Source organism: Marmota monax, unplaced genomic scaffold, assembly GCF_021218885.2.
Source record: "Marmota monax isolate L192 unplaced genomic scaffold, Marmota_monax_Labrador192_F-V1.1 WCK01_AAM20220418_F8-fsc00060, whole genome shotgun sequence".
In the NCBI taxonomy this organism is placed as follows: domain Eukaryota; kingdom Metazoa; phylum Chordata; class Mammalia; order Rodentia; family Sciuridae; genus Marmota; species Marmota monax.
The window spans coordinates 2,651,105-2,677,093 of record NW_026692826.1 but is presented as its reverse complement, the minus strand read 5'-3'; the positions used below and the strand labels follow the sequence as shown (position 1 = coordinate 2,677,093).

At 37.2% G+C, this 25,989-nt stretch overlaps 1 protein-coding gene across 3 annotated transcripts in view; it reads right to left on the bottom strand.

Annotated features, from left to right (window-relative positions):
• Positions 1-25,989, bottom strand: part of Ccdc102b (coiled-coil domain containing 102B) — a 197,030-nt gene that overhangs the window by 153,448 nt on the left and 17,593 nt on the right. For all 3 annotated transcript variants that reach the window (XM_058580669.1, XM_046448631.2, XM_046448632.2), the window contains exons 2-3: positions 5,064-5,676; positions 2,445-2,665 (exon numbers count right to left, since the gene is read on the bottom strand). In XM_058580669.1, coding sequence (XP_058436652.1) covers positions 2,445-2,665; positions 5,064-5,660 — 818 coding nt within the window. In that variant the 5' untranslated portion in view covers positions 5,661-5,676. The remainder of the gene's footprint in view (positions 1-2,444; positions 2,666-5,063; positions 5,677-25,989) is intronic.

The window sequence follows — 25,989 nt, the reverse complement described above, 5'->3', positions numbered from 1 at the left end:
AAGCTGATTGACAGACACACCCACCAGGACTCATGACCCCCGTGGAATTGTTTCTAAGAGGCAGTGGGAAGACACAGCCAGAGCCGAGTCAGAGTCAGACCCCCACCCTCTTCATTCTTTGGCATATCTAGGTTTACATGCTGAAGTAGCTGAGAACTGAGAGTTTACTTCCCCTGGGGATTGACAATTCAGTACAAGGAAGTCAGAAATATGTTTTGTGTATGTGTATGCTGGACGCATAAAGGTAGCATATGAATACCATTAAAACCGGCATCCTAGAATAGAAAAGGGTTCTATCTGGAGAAATGCAGAACACCATTCCTATTACACTGTGGCAGATTTGAGAGAAGTATGTGACTACAGAGAGCTAAATCCTTCAAGAAATAAAAACTAAAAGGCTCCAATTTCACTGAGAATTCAAGGGCCAGATGAGATTTTCAACATGTGTACAAGTGTAAATTGTACTCAGTTGCGTTCTTTTTTCTACTAATGTTTTTTTTCCTCTATTAGGAATTTATACTTGATGGTAGAATAATATAGTATACATTAGTGCACAGATGAACATTTAACACAATCTATAAATGTTGTGAAGCACAGATAAAAAATCTGCAAAAAGGAATTAGTATCGCTCGAAAAATGGAGAGTGAATAGTGAGACACTTCAGGCTGATGGAGAAGGAATGGCAGATAAACAGCTGCAGTACATTTGAAAAGCTTGTGCACATGTTTATTACTATTTGAGTCAATATAAACCAGATATCAAATATATAATATATTACATACTTATATCATCAATAAAAGTTGATATTATATAATTATTTAAATATGTGACATATATGGAAGCATATAATATATACTTATCATCTATGGGTGTGTGTGCATCCCTATTCTTTTTCTAGCTCTACCCATTTAGAGTCTTTTGACTAAGGAGATGGAGAAATAATTACTTTCAGATTTGGTAGGTATATTTTAAAATGCATCAAAAATTCCATCCACATTATGCTAATGCGTTTAAGCTAATCATGAAGGAAACACACACACACACACACACACATACACACACGGAGTATTTCACATTTCCGCCTCTTTCCCAGACACCATTTGTGTGTAATCCTAACAAGAGTGCCATAAAGAAGAAGACGGGATAAAGCTGTCCCCCACATGATTGCCTCCTACCTGCCCTGATCATGAAATAATCCACACTCCTCCCATTGCCAGGGGCCCTCGCCCTGGAGCCTGAGTGGGCCAGTGAGACTGCCTCTACCAAAAGTGTCAGAAGAAACACTCCCTGACTTCACGTCATTAACATGCTACCTGTTTTCTGGGTGATCTTAAGATGCTCTCACGCAATCTAATCACTGGGCTGGGAGGAAACCACACAGTCCTTTGGTGAGTGCTACAACAGAGACCCCTGATGAGAACCAAGGCCGACCTCCAGAACTGTGAGTGATCCAAACTTCAGACATCCCACTCCCAGCCTTCCAGCTACCTGCAAATTGGAGCCATCCCAGCCAAAAGATGAGATGGGCTGTCCAGCCATGCTTATGATGCATCAATAGAGTACATGGAGGCGTTGCTTTAAGAACCAGGATTTTGGCGAATGCTTGTAATCCCTGAGGTTCAGGAGGCTGAGGCAGGAGGACTGACATCAGTTCAAAGCCTGCCTCAGCAACCATAAGGGCCCAACCAACTCAGTGAGACCCTGTCTCTAATAAAATACAAGATTGTGCTGGGAATATTGCTCAATGGTTGAGGGCCCCTGAGTTCAATCCCCAATATCAACAAAACAAAACAAACAGGATTAGGAACATATGTTATTAAAGGATAGCAGCAGCATAGTAGCGCCACCTTGTGTCCTTAAGGGAAACAGTAGCCCAATATCTCTGGCTAGAACATGTCAGAACCAGAGAGGAAGGAGGTCCGGGTCACCTAGTCTCAAGTCCAGTGTGCTTCCTCTATTTCACCTTGGACAGCATGTAAGGGTTCCTTTCTGTGATTAATGAGTCATAAAACTGATTTGTCCATTAATAATATTAACATTTATTCATCTTTGTTGACTCACTAAAGTCTAATAAAGCTATAAAACATAGAGAATACACAGTATTTTAAAAGTCTACATTAAAAATCCAAATACAATTACCATTAGCCTAATGAGAGATGATAACATGTTAATGGTAAAAGTCATCTTAAAAGAATGGTAAGGATTAACAAGTTATGAGTTACTTTCAAAATTAAAAGTGTGTGTGTGTGTGTGCGCACAGCTCATCTTTTCAAATCGTACACTTTTTTTTTTTTTCTCCAATCCCTGGGGATTGAACCCAGGGCCTCACCCATGCTGGGCATAGATTTACAACTTGTGTCTACACATAGATCAAATGCATCATCAAATGACCAGCTTATCAGACTGAAGGAATTCTGTTCAGGGAGACAAAGATGAGCACTTACTCTCTCTCCTTCCACAGGATTTCTTGGAAGTCTTCCAAAGGCAGCTGCCAGGATGAGACTTTAGTCACTGCATTCTCTGGGGACAGGTTCCCTGCTGGCAGTCTCAGCCCAGGCTTCATGGCACAGCTTCCAAAACCACCCTTCCTGAACAAATCAGTGCAATCCGGATTTGGTTTCATCTCCTCATTTAATCTTAATGAATCAAGAACCACACCTTCTTCCTGAGAAAAGGAAAACATAATCCAATTATTGTGTTGAATATTTTAGACTCAGGAGAAAACTCATAAGCAAAACATTCTCAAAGGAAAATAAATGTTGTGATAAACATCAAATCTATATTTGTATTTCATTATCATTCCCTAAGGGTCATATCATGTGACCCAACAAAATCACATTCTCCTTCAAACTTATTTCTTTCTGTATTCTAACATTATTATAAAACAATTTCTCCAGGGGTCTGCTTTAGCTTGCAGTTTGTCTTCTTTTCCTAATCACAACTCAAAATAAACCTGGGTAAATTTGAATAGACGTAGAGTTTTTAATAAACTGATTAATTCTTTTTTTAAAACTTATTTTGTCACAAGGACCTTGAGAGTTTCAAAGTTAAAAAAAAATCTGATTTTTTAAAACATTTTTTTGAAGGATGGGATAGAAAGAATGAATTTTCAGGAAGGTCCTGAATGTGTTAATATGCATGCTTGTTTAATTTTAGTTCACTAGCCAGATCTCACATAGAAATTAAGACATTTTAATAAACATGGAAATCAATTACCAGGACAGCACACTGAACCAAAAATCCTGTGTAATAATTCCAAAACTCCATTGAACTCATGTTGTGGATATTTGTTTATAATTTAAATTTGACCTGACTTATGAGAATTAAATAGAAAAAAGCTAAGTGCAATTAAAATTTCAAAGATACTTGATTTATAGTATTTTCTTTTTAAGATACTATGTGAACACCAAGTTACCTAGTATTATCCATGTCTTAATCATATTCATAATTAATATTGCAATTATTTACAATACTTTAAAAACAATAAAATGAGTCCTATACTTCATTTTTAAGGTCTAAGAAAAAAAAATCATTGGTTAAGTAAAGTGTTCACCTAAGTTCTATGTTCACAGGTTTTCTTCTTGTGTGTCCAGAGCTAACAGTGAAACTTGTCAAAGTAAAGAAACCAAGTGAAATTTCTTCAACAGAAAACATTTATGTTCTTGCAATCATAAGGCATTTTATGTATTTTTTCCAAAATAAAACTTTGAATAAATACATCTATGTATTATTTGTTCTTAACACTAATGACACAAAGATATTCCAAATGAAAGTGCAAGAATTTAAGAATTTCCCAGCATAATATGTGTACAGAAAATCTTTCATTTTCTCATACACAGTCTAGTGACTTCTAATAATAAAGAAATATTTTTGTGGATTTATGGCACATTATATTGACTACATTCCTGTAGCCAATCTCTATTTCCAAATTTATATATTAACACAATTGAATTTGGAGAACATTTCCCATTCCTAGGAAGATGTACATAAAGGTACTAGCAGCCTGCATTGTCAAGGTAAGCAAAAGCAATTAGAAGACCAAACTAGTAGAAATAATCATGTTATTTCAGTCTGTTGAAATTCTTCATTTGCAATGGGATCTAGACTATATCTAACATAAATTGCAAACAGTATAAAAAACTTAAGATTTTAGATAAATTCTAAAGCTGCAAGATGTTGACCAACAGGTTTTTAGAGATGGAATTTCATAGATGGGGTAGCAATATGATTTTATGGACCAAGCTTTCATGAGTTTCTAAAATTTCCCTAAGTATGTCCCTAAGCACATATCAGGTCATAAAAAGGGGAGGAGATTATTGATAAATGAATGCATGAACTACTAAAACACATTTTTTAGAAACTTTATTTTATGCAGAATTCCCATAAATCTCAAGATGCAAACAACTCTAGAAAATTCCAAGTATGAATCATGGTATGTATTCTTTATATTTGCCCAAAGTTATCTTTTTCCAAGTAGCGAGGCAAGTCTAAAGAATTAAGCAACAATCTCCTCTAATAATGTATCATTATTGACACACTTAGGGTGAATGGAGAGAAATCTCTCCAAATATTTTCTGTTCACATTTTTTAAATGCTGCACCATTTTTTTGCTATATGTTAGTAAAGTCACAATATGATTAATCGTGTTCCTGAAAACTCTATACCCATCCCTGATAGCTCAGAGCAGGGCTGTATTTGGAGATCGGGTCTTTCAAGCAGTGATCAAGTTAAAAGGGGGCATTCGAGAGGAATTAGTGATGCTGTCTCTGTAGGAAGAGGAAATCTGGACACAGAGAAGAGATGAGGTGAAGACACAGGGAGAAGACCCTACAAGCCAAGGAGAGAGGCCTCAGGAGAAGAGGATCCTGCAGACACCTTAGTCTTGGACTTCTCGCCCCTAGAACTGTGGAAGACTAAATCAGTGTCGTGTGGCCCACCCAGATTGTGGCCCTGCTGGCTCAGAGAGAGGCACTGCTGGGTTTGTTCCTGTCCCTTTGCCCCAGGGGTCTGAACAACGTTCAAAGTGCAGTGATGTCTGGATTCCTGAGCGGATTTTTTCTTACCTTACTCTTTGTGTCCTCCTCCTCAACAAGTTGTCTTTTCTCCAAACCGATGGAGCCACACATTGCTGAACTAGTTTGAAGCTGTTCTTTCCGGTGGTGAGACCCTGCAAAGCCAGGAAGCTCCAGGTCCTGGGTTACTGTGGCTTCTGTCACCTCCTTTTGAAGTGACAGACTTTGCTTCTTTTTCAGTGCGCTCAGCTCCTTCATGGCCATCTCTAGTTTTATTCTGAGTTGTCTTCCTTCCTCCCTGGCACTGTTCCTCTCGGCTCGAACTTTACTCCATTTTTCTCTCCAGTTGGCAGTGCAGTCTGACCACCAGCGCATGGTCTTTTCCATCTGAGCCGCCCTGGCCTTGACTTCCTCAAGTTCGCGCCGGCGGAGTTCCTCACAAATATCCCATTTGTTGGTGTTGCAGGGATGAGCACTGAAATCACAGGCTGCAGGAGAGGATAGCCCACAAGGTGGCAAGCAGGAACCACAGGTGTCCCTAGGGCAGGGGCTAGGAGCTTCCTTGTCACAGCGTGGCTTGATCGATGACTGTTGCATCTGGAAGATTTGAGTTTCCTCAATTAATCGATGAATGGAATCTAGGTTCATATTTGTCTTTCAAAGCCTAGGAAAGGACATAATTACACATTTGAATTTCCATTGTCATTGTTAGATCAAGCCCTATACTGAGAAAACAAATTGAAAAACAAAGCATCTTTTCAATATTGCATAGTTTCTCTCCCAGTATAACCAAAATTATAGAAGAATTCATGCATTTGTAATTGCAACATTGTCCATCACAAAATTAAAAAACTGGAATATTTGTTGTCTACTAAACTACACAATAGTCTCCTTTGCTCCTGCTAACTAAACCCAATTCCTTGAAGTTGAATGAAGACTCTATTCCTCTCTGTGTGCAGAAATCCTTATGAAAACCCCAGAGGACAAACCATGATTAGTCTCCTTCTTCCCTAATGATCTCCACCTGGGGGACTCTTTGCTAGTCTCAAGACAGGCAGGTGTCTCTGCTCAGAAGAGAGCATCAATATGAAAAGCTCTCACTGCTCTGCTTTCTTCCTACCTGAACTAGGATATGGTTTGGAAAAGCAAGGTGAAGTCCCTCTCATAATATGTAAATTGAGAACAAGACAGGTGAAGAGAGACATTTCATGACTGAGATGCTGCTTAAAGCCTAGAATGCATACCTCCAGTTTCTTTGTCAGATGAGAAGGATTACCTTTATTGATTTAAGCTATGATCCTTGAGTTTCCTGTTGATTACAGTCAGAAGCATATCTACCTAATACAAAAACTAATTTCCTACCATGATAAACATTGTGATAAGCTCTAAGAATAAAATATTATAAATAAGATGTGGCCCTTGTTGTTGAAACTTCTGCAGTCTAATGGATGACACGAATACATACAAATTTAAAACATATAATTTACACTATAAAACTGTGTTTATTTTTTCAATTGCTTTTTGGTATATATTTGTCAATTTAGTGCTAGATTTTGGGGATATGTTCAAGGTGTATTGCTAGTTGTGACTATCTCCCACAAATGTAGATGTATCCCTGAATTGATAACACTAAAAAATCATTTCAAAGCTTTGTAAAGGAAGAAAAATAAAATTTCCATATATATACCAAATTACAAAGTAATTTGTAAAAGCATATCATTTTACAAACATGTGTACTTATTACTTTGTCTAATATAGCTATATTGGAAACATAATAAGTAACATTTTTAAAAAATAATTGCTAATACTTGAATTTTCAAATTAATACAGTTTCATGGTTACCAGTTTTTGTTGTTTTTATTCTCAGATATAATTTTCTGGTGTAAATAATTATAGATGATATTTTATGTGCATGATAGTAATTCCTCTCACTCTTCTTTCATTTGCTTTTATATAGTTACAGATCATAATCCATCTTCTTATGACCCATCTATTTAAGAACTGAATAACTTAATAACTGATTTATTATAGCCATTTACTTATAAAATAAGCCTATGTCCATTAAAAAGACTACATAATATTTTCTAAAGACTATACAATTAAGTAACTTTATAATACTCAAGTTAATTACTATAATATTAAAATTAATGTGTATTAACTTTATTTGTAAGGAAAGAAAAGCACATTTTAATAAGTACTTTATAGTGATGCCAAACCAATTTACTCCCTATTATAGTACTTACTGAAATAATGTAAATTCATGGTTGTAATTACGTGATGGCATCTGTTCATCATGTTTGAATTAGAGCTGACTGGAGTAATCCATCCCTACACATTTACTATAATTCAGAGGACATAATAATAAAACTGACCACAGTTTTCTGATAATTAATAAATCAAGATCAATATAAAAAGGAAGAAACGAACAAAAGAAATTCATAATTGGAAACATACACACACATATTTAATTACATTTTCTTTCTGTTGAAATTCCAAAATGAACAGAGAATTTAATTCATCATATTAAATTTAAGTTTATCCTTGCCATTTTTCAAAACAAATCAGTATCATAAAATTCTAATGTCCTTAAAATGTCTCATTAACTTTTATTTCACTAGTATTTTGAAGACTCCATAATTGGATTCTGGTACAGTCCGATCTTTCCCACCAATTAACTCTGTATTTTTTCCACATCTAACTAAATAAAAATGAGTTTGGTTTAATCCTTCAGTCCTTGAACTTAAAATAGTATTTCCTATTCCAAAGAGTTTTCTCCAAGCAAAGATGACTTACTTGAGGTGGAGATATTCAACATCTCTGTGGATTCACTTAAGTAATTGTTTTCCCTATATATACACGTTCAGCCTCTGTGATTTATTTAAGATGACTGCATAAGTATTTGCCAATAATTGTGGCACAAGGTCTTTGATGTAAGAGAAAACATTTTAATGCTATTGACTTTGGTTTCTTGTACTTATTTCTGCATTTTAAAAAAATTCTCAATTCTCAGGCTACCATGATTACTGCAAATATTTTAATATTGTACATTATCAAATAAATAAGATGTGATAGGAATATTAAATGCAATGTCCATCCAATATTACTAAAGATTATATTTCTGGCCAAAGAGGAGCTTAATGTATAAGATGGTGGGATCTTGAGTATATTGGTTCTCATCCTGACTCTCCCCCATTTTGGAGAAAAGGTCTTGGACAGATGATGCAAACGGCCTTTGACTCAATATCCTTGTTTGTAAATGGGACAGAGATGGCATGTATTCAATAGGACTGCTTTCTTTTGACTGCTGAATAGAACTTCACCTGCAGATTGGCTCACACAGCATCTCTCTCCAAGGTTTCTCTTAGTACTACAAGTAGGAGTTTCTCTTAGTACTACAAGTAGGAGTCAATAGTACTGTCACTGGAGTATTGTCACATTTAATTTTTTTAGTTTATTTTCTCTGTTTTGAAAGATAAATAGTGTCTTTTAAAAAACAGGAGAACATAAGGAAAAAAAAATTACTCACAATAGCGTTCTGAATTTCACGTAACAGAAGCCCCCACCTCACCTTGTCAAAAATCTACAGCTTCAAAGCATTATCCATTTTCACTGCAGCACAATGATATCCATTTTGGATATTTTTATGCTAAAGTATCTCTTATCAGATCACATCACCATTAGTCTGCTGATGCTGACATCATCCTTAGAGTTCCTTCAATGGCCTCATCACAGCTTAAAAGAAATGCTATCAGCTCCTCCAGTTGTCATTCCGATCTCTATGTGTCTTGCTGCAGCCACCTGGAGCTACCTTCCTTGCAGGACCTCCCCTGCGTGTTCAGCTCTAGGCCATCTGGTTGCTATGCGGGGGCACACCTCCCTCCCTCCCTGGCACCCCTTCCCCAGCTTCTCTCCCTCCAGGTAGAAGCTTCTGCTTGACTGCTGATAGGACCGATAATCCTGCTAACCCAGATGTTCCAGAGGCCCAAGTCTCACAGGAATGTCTACAGTGGGGCTCCTCTGTGATAGTGGCTTCTGCCATCCTGGGACATTGCTAATAACCAAAAACAAGAAATAAAATAATCACGAATTTTAGCTAAGTCTTTAAAAGCAACACATAGTGTATTTTGATCCAAAATGTCTCTATTTACTTGGTTAAGTCTCTCCCAAGTGACATTTTATGTATTTTCTGAAGAATGAAGTGGAACAGAAAGAAAAGCCTTTTTGGCAGAAGTTACATCACCATGGCAGAACAAAATAGTATCCAAAGGTTTTTTTTTTTTTTTAATTTACAGTTATTGCTTCCCCTTAACCTACAGAAAATGCATTCTAATGAAACCTTTCCCATATTTGTTTTTCTTTAGAAGGAGAGGAGCTTTCATGCATGCACAACAATAGCAAAAACCATAGCAATGAGAGAACAGAGTAATACAGATTCAAAGCACAAGCCTAAAGCAATGATTGCAATTGTGGCCTTATACTCTGACTAAAGAAGAAGAGGAAGAATTGGTTTCTGATCTATGAGAAAACAGCACATTATATTCTAATGTGTGGCCTGCCAAACACACACATGTGACTTGTATGAAAGCATATATATTTTGTTTGGATTGAAAACATAAAAATAATGTATTCTGGGGATGCTGCGCAAGAGAACACTGAATGCAAAACGTGAAGACAGCAGATTTGACAGCAGAGAGGAACCGTGACAGTGAATGGCCCCAGATACTACTGCAAGGCGGCTCAGGCTCTGCTCCTGGTTAAATGTTGTACTTAAAATTTATCTTTACACTGTGGCAAATTGCATGGAAAATTAGAGTCCATGCTTATTGTTGCAAATGAAAGACTTTGGAATTGTATAAAGGCAGAAAAAATTCCATAGTCAACTAAAGAATGTAAAATAAATTTGATAATTATTTAAAGCTTATATATTTTCCTTTCCAAAAGCATGGTATTATAAAATAACCATAAACACAGTAAAACATGCCTATTTGTGGTTTCCAAGAGTCATAATTGAATTATAAGTTACTTGGATTATTCATAGAAATTACCTTTATCATTAGAATTAACATGGGATTCATACAATGAGCCTCACCTTTTATGACTTTTCTATTCATTTTTTTATTCTATCTCTTCTTTCTCGTGGCTCCCTGTTCGTGGGGCATCACTGCTTCAAATCAACACTGGCCAAGGTTTACAATAGAAATTATCTTTAAAAAATTGTGACAAGAATAATGCTTTTGATAATGTTCACTGATTAAAAATTAACTCCATTTCTTTTAAAATAAGCTATTTCAGCCAGGCACAATGGCGCATGCCTGTAATCCCAGCACTGGGGAGGCTGAGGCAGAAGTATCAGGAATTCAAAGCCAGCCTCAAGAACCTAATGAGGAGTTGAACAACTCAGAAAGACCCTGTCTCTAAATAAAATACAAACTAGGACTGGGGGTGTGGCTCAGTGGTTGAGTGCCCCTGAGTTCAATTCCTGGTACCAAAAAAAAAAGCACTATTTCAGAATAATTTTTCCTTGTGATGATATTCCTATGTTTTCTATGCTTTAAGAAATGCCAAATTTGGGCTGGGATTGTGGTTCAGCGGTAGCGCGCTCGCCTAGCACTGGCAGGACCCGGGTTCAATCCTCAGCACCACATAAAAATAAAGGCATTGTGCTGTGTCCATCTACACCTGAAAAATAAATATATATTTTTTAAAAAGAAATGCCAAATTACATGCAAATAATAACTTTATAAGTTGGAGACAGAAAGTAACCAGTCTGATCTATCTGGAATACAAATTAAGGAATAAAGAGAGATTCCAAAGTCCACAAACCATTTTAAAGGTGTCAATGCATCATTTGTAATGAATCTTAGGAAAATAGAATTCCTGTTTTCTAGATCATCTTGAACACTTTATAGTACTTTTCCTGCAGAGTACAAATTTATGCCCAATTTAAAATTTCTTGGTGGATACATTATTTACCACTCTAATTTAGCACTTGGAGTGCCAAATTTTTTAAAAATCTGTTTTAAAGTATTCCTGAAATTTCTCACCACTGTACAAATTCTGAGGCATAAATATTTGAGTTTAACAGCTTAAGTACATTTATATATATAAAATATAATTGTATATATATTGTATTATGTATATTATATATAATATTGTAAACATTATATATTCTCATATAAATAAAATATATATTATATATATGACATCTATACTACTTAGTACCTATTTGTATGAAAACCTGACACCGGTTGAATTTTCCAGCATTTTTTAACATTTATGTTCTCCTCAAAGTTTTGTAAACAAAATCACAAACTAGTTTAATATACAATATATTCCAACTTAATAGTGCCAAATAAAGAGTCAAAATATTCCTTAATATCTTAAGCCAAAAAATGAAGTTAATATTAGTTATACTAGAAGTATAGAGCTCCACCAAACCTTTTTTCAATATATAAATATGAATACCTTTAGCATAACTTTCAGGTGGCTCACCGATAACATGCACACTTTATGGAAAATAAAGCTGTGCAGGTCTAGCAGTGGCAAAAGCTTCTACCACTTTTCAAAGTTGAACAGATGACTTCTTCTCTGGAACTTGCATCACACTGAAAGCCTGTCTTGTGTGACCTCCACAGATTAGAGAGCACAGTACAACTGCTTTCATAAATTTCGGTTAAAAAGAACTTAAAATAAGAGCACATAGTAGACAACTTGAAATTATGATTATGAATGTATATGATGATTGTGGATCACAGGATGAAATAATTCCTAGCATAATTCCACTACAAATGAGGTGGTGCTAAGATGGTGCTTATGCTTTCCAAGACTGGGCTTTTATTTTTAAAACTTTTCGTCTGTTTTAAATTTAAAAGCCATTTATTTTTTAAAATTATAGACTTTTAAAACATTGAATTCATCAACGCTTTCCAGTATTTGTGTGTATCTCTCAGTATACCCCATGACTTTCCTATGCATTTTTTTTCTTTTTAAATATTTTTTGTAGTTGTAGATGAATACAATAACTTTATTTTATTTATTTATCTTTATGTGGTGCTGAGGATCAAACCCAGGCCCTCACACTGCTAGGCAAGGGCTTTACCACTGAGCTACAACCCCAGCCCCTTTCCTATGCATTTCTTAAGTGAAATTCCCAAGCCATTTACCCCATTCACATTTCATCTTAAAGAATATATAAGGTTAAGTCAGAGGTTCTTCACGGATCTGGCTATGCTTGATACTGAACATGAGACACAGCTCTCTGTGTCAGTATGATTCAATAACATTTTCTCACACCCATCTGATGTGTGTGCACACCGCCAACTACTCTGCTAGATGTCCGGAAATTTTCTCAGGCTTAATCATGAGTTTTGGTGCGTGCTTGCCAAATGACTGTCATATTTATCTTTGGAAAGCAGTAACAAATTTTTCAATAAGTAAAATTTATTCTTAATGTCTGTTTCATTTTCCCAACACTACATTCTTTGTACTAATAATCCAAACTGGGTAAAGGAATTCCACATCAAAAAGCTAAAAGAAAAACATGGATTCAGAGCAGAAATTGTAGAATATATTTAGACTTTTATGTGCTACACCTATGCATATTTCCAAATACTTTGTTGTTTACTCTGCTTCTTACTAAAACAAATATATTTGTGCATTTTTGCTAATTTTTCTTATGTATAATCTAAAATTTAATTTTAAATGTAAACAGTAATATTATACTGATACCAGAGAAAAAAATTTACCCTTTTAAAATAGAAATTATATCAAATTAAAAGTGTTTTTAAAAGCCCAGTTCCACAAAATCACTTCAGATGCTATATGGACCATCTAAGAAAGATGGGTCAATATAGGTTAATTTTAGACAAGAGAAAGATCAGATTTATGGAACCAACACTGAGCTTCAAGAGTGGGGTAGACAGAAAGGCAACATTTCTGAAGTACCCCTAAGAAGTCATATAAGATTGTCGTTCCTGCCTGAGTGGTTGAGTAAAACAGTATTTTTAAAATAATAAAAGTTAATTTGTAACTTATTTATTCTGTATATTAAACAGTACTATTATAGAACAATTTAAGTTTAGCTAAGAAGCAAATGACAACCCTTAAAATAATTAGCTTATCTTATAAAGTGAGATACTAGTCTCCTATTTCTGTTGCAGCAATAAATAAATTGCTAAACCATACATTTAGCATATTAAAACAATGGATATTGCAGGGCGTGGTGGCACATGCCTGTAATCCCAGCAGCTCAGGGAGGCTGAGGCAGGAGGATCATGAGTTCAAAGCCGGCCTCAGCAACAGCAAGGTTGCTAAGCAACTCAGTGAGAGCCTGTCTCTAAGTAAAATACAAAATAGGGCTGGGGATGTAGCTCAGCTTTCGAGTGTCCCTGAGTTCAATTGGTGGGGGGGGGGGGCGGGAAGCAGCAGATATTTATTATCGTACAGTTCTGAAGTTCAGAAGCCAAAATAAATCTCACTGAGATAAAGTGAAGAGGGTCAGGGCTGGCATTCCTCAGGGCCCTAAGCAGGCAGGGAGTCCCTCTGCCCTTGCAACTTCTCAAGGTCGTCCACCTCCTTTGGCACACAGCTCCCTCCTCATCTTCTCAGAGATGTATTAACTCTTGAAATCAGTTTTGTATGTTTTTCTCAATGAGTTTAAAAGTTTGTTTTGCATGATGCAAAAGATATTATTTTATATTAGGCAAGGTTAGGTGTGTTGACCAATATCTGAAACATAATAACTGGCAGCAACATAGATTACTTCACATCTTTGAAAGTAAAGAGCTCTTGCCACTGTACCAAGTTGTTTCTTCACTAAATATTCAAACTGAGTATCAGTAGCCTGACCCAATACCACACACAGTGTGAGGTCTCATTAATGCTTAACTTTGGGTAAAGACCAAGAGAAAGAGTTTAGCTTAAACCCATCGTATCATCCAGTAAGGCTACAGAGTTTAGCAGCCAGGGCCCCCCCCCTTTTTTTTTTTTTAATATTTCTTGTGTAAAGACCATATGGATTGGATAAAGTAGTGACACAAACACTCCATGTACTAATCTGACATTCTTGGCTTCAGAATAAGGTACTCTTGAAGCTCAGTTTTCCTCCATGAGCATAACATTAAATCACTTTTCAAAACAGAAGAATTAAAGTTACCTTACCATGAAAGTGCCTTCCCAGACCCCATCAAACAATATAGAACATGTGTACCCATGTATTTAAATACATTTGTATATATAAATGTGTATGTGTATACATATACATATATATGTATAACTGGATTGTATATGATTTTAACATTTTAAGTAGATTAAACTGCATGTTTGTGCATATTTATGAATGTCTGCAGTGCTTGGAGAAAATAATACTTCTATGTCAAATTACTTTTATGTTTAGTCTGTGTGCACTACAATTATACAGGAGCAAAGACTTAAATCGAGTCAGTTATTTTCCAATATATTTTATTTATGCATTCCTATATTTTATTATTTCACAGGGTCATACCATAGTTGTTAAAACTCTTATTTTAAAAAAAATGTGTAGTAACTGCATAGGTAATCAAGTTGTCAATGAATTTTCATTTCATTATAGAGAATAAATTAAATGATAATCATTAAGATAACTTACAGTTATTTTTTACCTTCAAATCATGCTTGCTTAGTAAGCATGGATTATGCTGTAATAGAAACAAACAAAGCCCATGTATTTTTCCTTTGCAGTATTGGGAGTGAACACCAGGCCTCCCACACAGAAGGAAAGCACTAGACCACAGAGCTACTCCCCCATCCACAATAAGTTTTTGTTTTGCTTTTGCCTTGCTGGGGATTGAACCCAAGGCACTCTAATTCAAAGCTACCTCCCCAACCCTTTTTATTTTTCATTTTGAGACAGGGTCTCACTAAAGTGTCAAATCCAGTCTAAATTTCATAATCCTCTTTCCCAGCCTCCTGTCCAGTGGGATTACAGCATGTGTCACCACAGCCACTTTAGACCCTGTTTTTAAAGAGCAGACAAGTATAACTTCTTTGAAAAATCTGGTCAAGTAGATGCAAATATACTGTTGAAATAATTCATTAAATATTAACTCACTAAATAATAAATAGTAAGGGAAAAATTAATAGATTACTGATAATACTAACATTTTTCTATAAAAATATTCATACAATTTAATAGGAAAATGTACTGACTTCTAACATTAATTAGAATAATCCTTGTTATCTTTTAATGCCATTGAATAACCTTCAAACTAACAATTAATTTATGACATTCAGATTCAGAATGAGAAGTCTTCTTAGTATATTTCAGAATCTATATAATACTGTGAACGTTGAATTCCAAACTGAAGCTTTTCGATTGTGTCTTAGTACCATCTTGCCAAAAGACCCCTGAAAGAAGTGGCTCAATTGAGTTCTGGATATCAAACATAGGAATGGGTAAAAAGCCGTTTTAAATTATAAGCATATGGATGGAATTCCCTTCAAATTACTAGTCAGATTAAATCTTAAGGGTAAAGAACACAAAACTTTGAGGTTTCTGCAACACCATACATCTGAAAAGTTACTCAGGGAATGGATCACCCAAAGACAGTTGAGAATTCACTCTGACTTTGAGAACACTAAGCTTCCCTCCCATTATTGAAATATTTGTACATGCAATTGAAATGTCATCTCTACTATGTTCTTTTGCCATAAACAGTCATGAAACTAAATATTAGATAGTTGAGATACAGTTAGTTTGTGGATTTTTTTTTAATATTCTGGAAGAAAAAAAAACAGAAATCAGAAAACTCGAAGTAAGAGATCTGTATGCATAATTTAAAAATGCAGATCTTTAATGATTTAATCTATCCTTTCTCATTTAAACCATAGCAATATTGTCCAAGTAATTATGTTTTTGGCTGGTAGGCACTGCATAGTAAGTGGGTAACTGGAAGGAGATAAATTAGGGCATTTTATGCTTGAGTTCACTGCCCTCTCAATAATACTATTTTGTTATTGTCCTCAAAATGATATTTTAAAAAATTGGCTTATAATTTTTATCACAAAATAATCTAAATAAGATGTTAATGTCAGAAGGAAACATCAGAGAGTATTTTAGCTATTTAAATTTTAAAGCAGTTATGATTATAGTTTTAGAAAATGGAAACTTTCATTGTTCTCTTTCATTGTTGTGACTGCAACTTCCTTCTATATACTGATATCTAACACATGTGTCATATTTTTAAATACATAAAAATATAAATAAACATACATTCAGTGTACATATAACCAGGCAAGTGACAATCCATTAATATATAGCCTTAAGATTTTAATAGAACTTAGAGTTGAACTATATTTGTAAGCAAAACAGTGAACAAATGTTGGGTTTCAGGTGTACTATGAGAATTAGTAAGAAGGGTCATAGGTGATGGTGAGACTGGGCATTCTGGATACTACAAAGCAATGATGTCTCAGAGGTCTGCGTGATGGCAAGTCCTGGCAGTGTGGTGGAATGTGTAACACGGAAATGGAAAAGGCTAGGTCAAATGTGAACCCACTGTAACTCTGAATTCCCTCTCAGACTAGAATATTCCACTGGGAGGCCACTCTGCGGTCGGCATTGTGCAGGGTGCTGGATGTGAGGCGCTGTGTCCTGGTGCAGCTCCACACCTACAGGGAAGCTCCCGCGTGTTCTAGGGTGTGTGGACCCCCAGTGCCACACTGAAATTTTCGTGGATCACAGTTTCAATTTTATCTGCATGCGTTTAGGAGCTATGTTGTTCTCTATGTGTGTTTTTTTTTTTAAATTTTTTATTGTTGGCTGTTCAAAACATTACATAGTTCTTGATATATCATATTTCACAATTTGATTCAAGTGGGTTATGAGCTCCCATTTTTACCCCATATACAGATTGCAGAATCACATCAGTTACACATCCATTGATTTACATATTGCCATACTAGTGTCTGTTGTGTTCTGCTGCCTTTCCTATCCTCTACTATCCCCCCTCCCCTCCCCTCTTCTCTCTCTGCCCCCTCTACTGACATTCGTTTGTCCCCCTTATATTTTTTTCCCTTTCCCCCACTTCCTCTTGTATGTACTTTTGTATAACCTTGAGGGTCTCCTTCCATTTCCATGGACTTTCCCTTCTCTCTCCCTTTCCCTCCCACCTCTCATCCCTGTTAAATGTTAATCTTCTTCTCATGCTCTTCGACCCTACTCTGTTCTTAGTTACTCTCCTTATATCAAAGAAGACATTTGGCATTTGTTTTTTAGGGATTGGCTAGCTTCACTTAGCATAATCTGCTCTAATGCCATCCATTTCCCTGTAAATTCTATGATTTTGTCATTTTTTAATGCAGAGTAATACTCCATTGTGTATAAATGCCACATTTTTTTAATCCATTCATCCATTGAAGGGCATCTAGGTTGGTTCCACAGTCTAGCTATTGTGAATTGTGCTGCTATGAACATCGATGTAGCAGTGTCCCTGTAGCATGCTCTTTTTAGGTCTTTAGGGAATAGACCAAGAAGGGGAATAGCTGGGTCAAATGGAGGCTCCATTCCCAGCTTTCCAAGAAATCTCCATACTGCTTTCCAAATTGGCTGCACCAATTTGCAGTCCCACCAGCAATGTACAAGTGTACCCTTTTCCCCACATCCTCGCCAGCACTTGTTGTTGTTTGACTTCATAATGGCTGCCAATCTAACTGGAGTGAGATGGTATCTTAGGGTGGTTTTGATTTGCATTTCTCTGACAGCTAGAGATGGTGAGCATTTTTTCATGTACTTGTTGATTGATTGTATGTCCTCCTCTGAGAAGTGTCTGTTCAGGTCCTTGGCCCATTTGTTGATTGGGTTGTTTGTTCTCTTATTTTCTAATTTTTTGAGTTCTTTGTATACTCTGGATATTAGGGCTCTATCTGAAGTGTGAGGAGTAAAGATTTGTTCCCAGGATGTAGGCTCTCTATTTACCTCTCTTATTGTATCTTTTGCTGAGAAAAAACTTTTTAGTTTGAGTAAGTCCCATTTGTTGATTCTAGTTATTAACTTTTGTGCTATGGGTGTCCTATTGAGGAATTTGGAGCCCGACCCCACAGTATGTAGATCGTAGCCAACTTTTTCTTCTATCAGACGGCGTGTCTCTGATTTGATATCAAGCTCCTTGATCCATTTTGAATTCACTTTTGTGCATGGCGAGAGAAAGGGATTCAGTTTCATTTTGTTGCATATGGATTTCCAGTTTTCCCAGCACCATTTGTTGAAGATGCTATCCTTCCTCCATTGCATGCTTTTAGCCCCTTTATCAAATATAAGGTAGTTGTAGTTTTGTGGATTGGTTTCTGTGTCCTCTATTCTGTACCATTGGTCCACCCGCCTGTTTTGGTACCAGTACCATGCTGTTTTTGTTACTATTGCTCTGTAGTATAGTTTGAAGTCTGGTATCGCTATACTGCCTGATTCACACTTCCTGCTTAGCATTGTTTTTGCTATTCTGGGTCTTTTATTTTTCCATATGAATTTCATGATTGCTTTCTCTATTTCTACAAGAAATGCCATTGGGATTTTGATTGGCATTGCATTAAACCTATAGAGAACTTTTGGTAATATCGCCATTTTGATGATGTTAGTTCTGCCTATCCATGAACAGGGTATATTTTTCCATCTTCTAAGATCTTCTTCTATTTCTCTCTTTAGGGTACTGTAGTTTTCATTGCATAAGTCTTTCACCTCTTTTGTTAGGTTGATTCCCAAGTATTTTATTTTATTTGAAGATATTGTGAATGGAGTGGTTGTCCTCATTTCCATTTCAGAGGATTTGTCGCTGATATACAGGAATGCCTTTGATTTATGCGTGTTGATTTTATATCCTGCCACTTTGCTGAATTCATTTATTAGCTCTAATAGTTTCTTTGTAGACCCTTTTGGGTCTGCTAGGTATAGAATCATGTCATCTGCAAATAGTGATAATTTAAGTTCTTCTTTTCCTATTTTTATGCCTTTAATTTCTTTCGTCTGTCTAATTGCTCTGGCCAGTGTTTCGAGAACTATGTTGAACAGAAGTGGTGAGAGAGGGCATCCCTGTCTTGTTCCAGATTTTAGAGGGAATGCCTTCAATTTTTCTCCATTCAGAATGATGCTAGCCTGAGGCTTAGCATAGATTGCTTTTACAATATTGAGGTATGTTCCTGTTATCCCTAGTTTTTCTAGAGTTTTGAACATAAAGGGATGCTGTACTTTGTCGAATGCTTTTTCCGCATCTATCGAGATGATCATATGGTTCTTATTTTTAAGTCTATTGATGTGGTGAATAACATTTATTGATTTCCGTATATTGAACCAGCCTTGCATCCCAGGGATGAATCCTACTTGATCATGGTGCACAATTTTTTTGATATGTTTTTGTATCCGAGTGGCCAGAATTTTATTGAGGATTTTTGCATCTAGGTTCATTAGAGATATTGGTCTGTAGTTTTCTTTCTTTGAAGTGTCTTTGTCTGGTTTAGGTATCAGGGTGATGTTGGCCTCGTAGAATGAATTTGGAAGTTCTCCCTCTTTTTCTATTTCCCGAAGTAGCTTTAAAAGTATTGGTAGTAGTTCCTCTTTAAAGGTTTTGTAAAACTCTGCTGTATTCCCATCCGGTCCTGGGCTTTTCTTAGTTGGTAGTCTTTTGATGGTTTCTTCTATTTCCTCAATTGATATTGGTCTGTTTAGGTTGTCTATATCCTCCTGACTCAATCTGGGCAGATCATATGACTTAAGAAATTTATCTATGCCTTCACTATCTTCTAATTTATTGGAGTATAAGGATTCAAAATAATTTTTGATTATCCTCTGTATTTCTCAAGTGTCTGTTGTGATATTGCCTCTTTCATCCCGTATGTTAGTAACTTGAGTTCTCTCTCTTCTTCTCTTCGCTAGCATGGCTAAGGGTCTGTCGATTTTGTTTATTTTTTCAAAGAACCAACTTTTAGTTTTGTCAATTTTTTCAATTGTTTCTTTTGTTTCGATTTCATTAATTTCAGCTCTGATTTTAATTATTTCTTGCCTTCTACTTCTTTTGCTGTTGTTTTGCTCTTCTTTTTCTAGGATTTTGAGATGAAGTATGAGATCATTTATTTGTTGGTTTTTTCTTTTTTTAAGGAATGAACTCCAAGCAATGAATTTTCCTCTTAGAACTGCTTTCAATGTGTCCCATAGATTCCGATATGTTGTGTCTGTGTTTTCATTAATCTCTAAGAATTTTTTAATTTCTTCCTTGATGTCTTCTATAACCCATTGATCATTCAGTAACCTATTGTTCATTCTCCAAGTGATGTATTCTTTTTCCTTCCTTCTTTTATCGTTGATTTTCAGTTCCATTCCATTATGATCAGATAGGATGCATGGTATTATCTCTACTCCTTTATATTGTCTAAGAGTTGCCCTGTGACATAATATATGATCTATTTTTGAGAAGGATCCATGTGCTGCTGAGAAAAAAGTGTAACTGCTTGATGTTGGGTGGTATATTCTATATATGTCAATTAAGTCTAGGTTATTAATTGTGTTATTGAGTTCTATAGTTTCCTTATTCAACTTTTGTTTGGAAGATCTGTCCAGTGGTGATAGAGGTGTGTTGAAGTCTCCCATGATTATGGTGTGGTGGTCTATTAGACTCTTGAACTTGAGAAGAGTTTGTTTGATGAACATAGCTGCACCATTGTTTGGGGCATATATATTTATGATTGTTATGTCTTGTTGGTGTATGGTTCCCTTGAGCAGTATGTAGTGTCCCTCTTTATCCCTTTTGATTAACTTTGGCTTGAAATCTATTTTATTTGATATGAGTATGGATACTCCTGATTGTTTCCGAAGTCCATATGAGTGATATGATTTTTCCCAACCTTTCACCTTCAGCCTATGTATGTCGTTTCCTATCAAATGCGTCTCCTGTAGGCAGCATATTGTTGGGTCTTGTTTTGTGATCCATTCTACTAGCCTGTGTCTCTTGATTGGTGAGTTTAAGCCATTAACATTTAGGGTTATTATTGAGATATGGGTTGTTCTTCCAGCCATATTTGTTTATTTATGTTACTAAACATGGTTTGTTTTCCTCTTTGATTATTTTCCCCCCTTTAGTGTCCTACCTCCCACTGTTGGTTTTCATTGTTATTTTCCATTTCCTCTTCCTGTAATGTTTTGCCAAGGATGTTTTGAAGAGATGGTTTTCTAGCTGCAAATTCTTTTAACTTTTGTTTATCATGGAAGGTTTTAATTTCATCTTCCATCCTGAAGCTTAATTTCACTGGAAACACAATTCTTGGTTGGAACCCATTTTCTTTCAGTGTTTGAAATATGTTATTCCAGGATCTTCTAGCTTTCAGAGTCTGTGTTGAAAGATCAGCTGTTATCCTGATTGGCTTACCCCTAAATGTGATCTGCTTCCTTTCTCTTGTAGCTTTTAAAATTCTCTCCTTATTCTGTATGTTGGGCATCTTCATTATAATGTGTCTAGGTGTGGTCTCTTATGATTTTGCACATTCGGCGTCCTGTAGGCTTCTAGGATTTGGGGTTCTGTCTCATTCTTCAAGTCTGGGAAGTTTTCTCGTATTATTTCATTGAATAGATTGCTCATTCCTTTGGTTTGAAACTCTGTCCCTTCCTGTATCCCAATGACTCTTAAATTTGGTCTCTTGATGTTATCCCATATTTCTTGGATGTTCTGCTCATGGTTTCTTAACAGTCTTGCTGAGCTGTCTATGTTCTTTTCAAGTTGAAATACTTTATCTTCATTGTCTGATGTTCTGTCTTCTAAGTGTTCTACTCTGCTGGTAGTATTCTCAATTGAGTTTTTAAGTTGGTTTATTGCTTCCTGCATTTCTAGGATTTCTGTTTGTTTGTTTTTTATAACCTCTATTTCCCTGTATAGTTGATCTTTTGCTTCTTGGATTTGTTTATGTAATTCATTGTTGAAGTGATCTTTCATTGTCTGATTTTGCTGTCTGATGTCTTCCTTGAGACTCCAGATCATCTGAAGCATGTATATCCTGAATTCTTTATCTGACATTCCATCTGCTGCAGCTATTACCTCTTCTAACGTTGAGTTGACCTGCAATGCTTGTGTTCCTTTCTTTCCTTGTCTCTTCATACTGTTCGCGTTCCTTTCTACTTGGTGAAACTGTTGTGCTATTGAATTTTCCCCCTATATATTTATATTGGTCTTGTATAGTTGCAAAGTCTCCCTCGCAGGCGCGGGCGGCGGCTCTGCCCCTCCTCCAATTGGGGCAATGTGCCTACCACGCCGGCAGGCCACTGGGCCTGCTCTGCCGGTCGGTAGCAGGTCCGCCGACCTTGCAGGCGCGGGCGGCGGCTCTGTCCCTCTGCGGGCCGCTAGGCTTGTTCTGTCGGTGGTCGCAGTTCTGTCTACTTTGCAGGCGCAGGCAGCGGCACTGCCCCTCTGCAGGCCTCTGGGGCTGTACTGCCAGTGGGTCGCAGGTCCGCCTACCTTGCAGGCGTGGGGGGGGGGCTCTACCCTTCCTCAGGCCACTGGGCCTGTTCTGTCTCTCGGTTGCAGGTCTGGCCTGTTCTGATGGTGGTCACAGTTCCGTCTACCTTGCAGGCGCGGGGGGGAGGGGGCGGCTCTGCCTCTCAGCAGGCCGCTGCTCCTCTTCTGCCGGTGGGTCGCAGGCCCGCCTACCTTGCAGGAGTGATTGGAAGCTCTGTCCCGCCGCGGGCCACTGGGCCTTTTCTGTCGGTGGTCACAGTTCCACCTACCTGGCAGGCGCGGGGGGTGGGGGCCTGCTCTGCCCCTCAGCAGGCTGCTGGGCCTGCTCTGTGCGTGGTCACAGTTCCCTCTACTTTGCCGGCGCAGGAGGAGGGGGCGGCTCTGCCTCTCAGCAGGCCGCTGCTCCTCTTCTGCCGATGGGTCGCAGGCCCGCCTACCTTGCAGGAGTGATTGGAAGCTCTGTCCCGCCTCGGGCCACTGGGCCTTTTCTGTCGGTGGTCACAGTTCCACCTACCTGGCAGGCGCGGGGGGTGGGGTGCGGCTCTGCCCCTCAGCAGGCCGCTGGGCCTGCTCTGTGCGTGGTCACAGTTCCCTCTACCTTGCCGGTGCAGGGGGAGGGGGTGGCTCTGCCTCTCAGCAGGCCGCTGCTCCTCTTCTGCTGGTGGGACGCAGGCCCGCCTACCTTGCAGGAGTGATTGGAAGCTCTGTCCCGCCGCGGGCCACTGGGCCTCTCTATGTGTTTTTTTAAGCAAATCTTTACCCAGTATGTTTTTCATTATTTTATGGGGGGTGATTGATAATGCTAATTGATAGTTGAAGGAAGTTAGTTACTTGTTGAGCTTTTTATTAGTAGTACATATCTTGCTCATGTTTTTATTTATTTTATCTTGTTTTATTCACTTGCCGACACCTGACTTTTTTATTTTTTTAATTTATATATGACAGTGGAATGCATTACAATCCATATTATACATATACAGCACAAATTTTTTTCCATATCTCTGGTTGTATACAAAGTATGTTCACACCAATTCGTGTCTTCATGCATGTACTTTGGATAATGATGTCCATCACATTCCACCATCATTTCTAACCCCACACCCTCTCCCTTCCTGAACTCTCATCCATCTGCCCTATCTAGAGTTTGTCCATTCCTCCCATGTTCCCCCTCCCTACCCCACTATGAATCATCCTCCTTATATCAGAGAAAACATTCAGCATTTGGTTTTGGGGGGATTCGCTAACTTCATTTAGCAGCATCTTCTCTAACTGCATCCATTTACCTGCAAATGCCATGATTTAATTCTCTTTTATTACTGAGTAAAATTCCATTGTGTATATATGCCACATTTTCTTTATCCATTCATCTATTGAAGGGCATCTAGGTTGGTTCCACAGTTTAGCTATTGTGAATTGTGCTGCTATAAACATTGATGTAGCTGTGTACCTGTAGTATGCTGTCTTTAAGTCCTTTGGGTATAGATCCAGGAGAGGAATAGCTGGGTCAAATGGCAACTCCTGACTTTTAATGAGTATGTTAAGGATATTAAGGCATTATTGATACTTTGGAACTGGAGTCTGCCTTTTTATTATTTGTTTTCTGTTTCTTATTCTATTTCTTCTCCCCCTCCTCCCCCTCCTCCTCCTCCTCTCCTCTCCTCTTCTTATTCTTCATTGTTTTCATTGTCTTCTTTTCTGCCATTTGTTATTCAAACATTGTTTTTTTTTAATCCACTCGCCTGATGTTTTGAGTATATCACTTTGTCCAGATTTCATAGTGGTTGTCTAGCAATTAAAATATGTAAATATGACATACAGCACAGTGTAGAAAAACTACTTTGTTTAGGTCATTTCACTTCTTTAAATATCACTTTCTTGGGTATACAGTGGTCTTGATTCTTATTTAAATAATCAGATCTGTAAACCAATGAGGAGAAAGTGTTTTCTCATATACATGATATTTCCACTGCATAGTTGTTCTTCCCTGTTTTCTGATGTTCCAGGAAATCTTCACTCGTTTTGTCTTTCCTCCACCTGAAGAATTTCCTGTGGCCAGTCTTTAGGGGAAGGTCTGCTAACAGTAGCCTCCTCAGCTTCTTTCATCATATGTCTTTGCTTCCTGTTCCTGAAGCACAGTTTTGTACTTCATACTGGATGGTTCCTTTCACTCAGCCCTTGAAGTGTGTCCAGGGCTCCAGGTGAGGAATTCACTGTGGACTGCTGGAATCTACATCCCACTTGGCAATGCCAAGAATCAAAGAAAGCCAAAAAATATTTACAAAAGAGCAGAATTAAGGAGCTGGGATTGTGTGGCTCAGTGGTAGACATCTTGCCTCACACGCACGAGGCACTGGGCTCTAGCCTCAGCACTACAAAAATAAATAAAATAAAGGTATTGTGTCCATCTACAACTTTAAAAAAAGAGCAGAATTAAAAGAAAATAAAGCTAGAAGGAAATAAGATAATGCTACAGTAGTTAAGACAATATGATATTGGCAAATAAAAGAGATGAATACACTAATGGAAGAGAATACAAAATCTAAATACAGACACATTTCTTTTGAACCTGATTTATGACCATTCAATAGGGGAAATAGTTTTTCCTTTAACAAAAAAGTGCCAATTCAACAATACATTTACATAGAACTAACCATTGCATCACAATATGTAAGAGTAATCTTCCAAATAGAGTGCTCAGCCAGGAACAGTGGAGACACTCCTGTGTTCCAAAGACTGGAGGCTGAGGCAGGAAGATTTCAAGTTTGAGGTTAGTCTCAGCAACTTAGCAAGCCCTATCTCACAATAACAATAAAGACATAAAAAATTTGTCATAGGAAATATCATTCTGTCTTAGAGCTCCCCTGAGTTCAATCCCCAGTGCCACAAAAGAAAACAAAAATAAAATGCTTACCCAAATGCATAAGACAGAGCAATAAATCTTCTGTAAGTTCACTAAGAAAAATCACTCATGACATTACAGTAAGCAGGTTCTCTAAACAGGATACCAAATATTAACCACAAAGTAAAATATTTGTAGATTTGCTAAACTGTGTTTAACCTAAGATTTTCTGTTTAAAAGAAGAGATTATCAACAGAATGAAAATACAAACAGTCTCACTGGAGAAGGTATTAGCCATTCACGGAATGACTTGAAACTGATGAAGTCACACACTGACCAGAAAACAAGATTTTTGAACAACATGCTACAGACGTGAAAATGCATTTTTTGAAAGACAATATTCCTGTAGTCGATGAACATATGGAATATCCTTATGCCATCTGTTACTAAGGAAATGCAAATTAAAACCACAATGGAAAACCGTAACCACAAGAGCTATCCTCACTGCATTTTTTCTAATAGCTCAAAATTGAAAGTGTCCATTGTCTGTGAACTAAAAATGAACACATAAATTTTGCCATAGTCATGTGATGGGCAATTACATAACACAGATCAATGCTGTTGCCATGGGGATGAATTTACAAACACACAAAATAATGCATTCTGCATATTC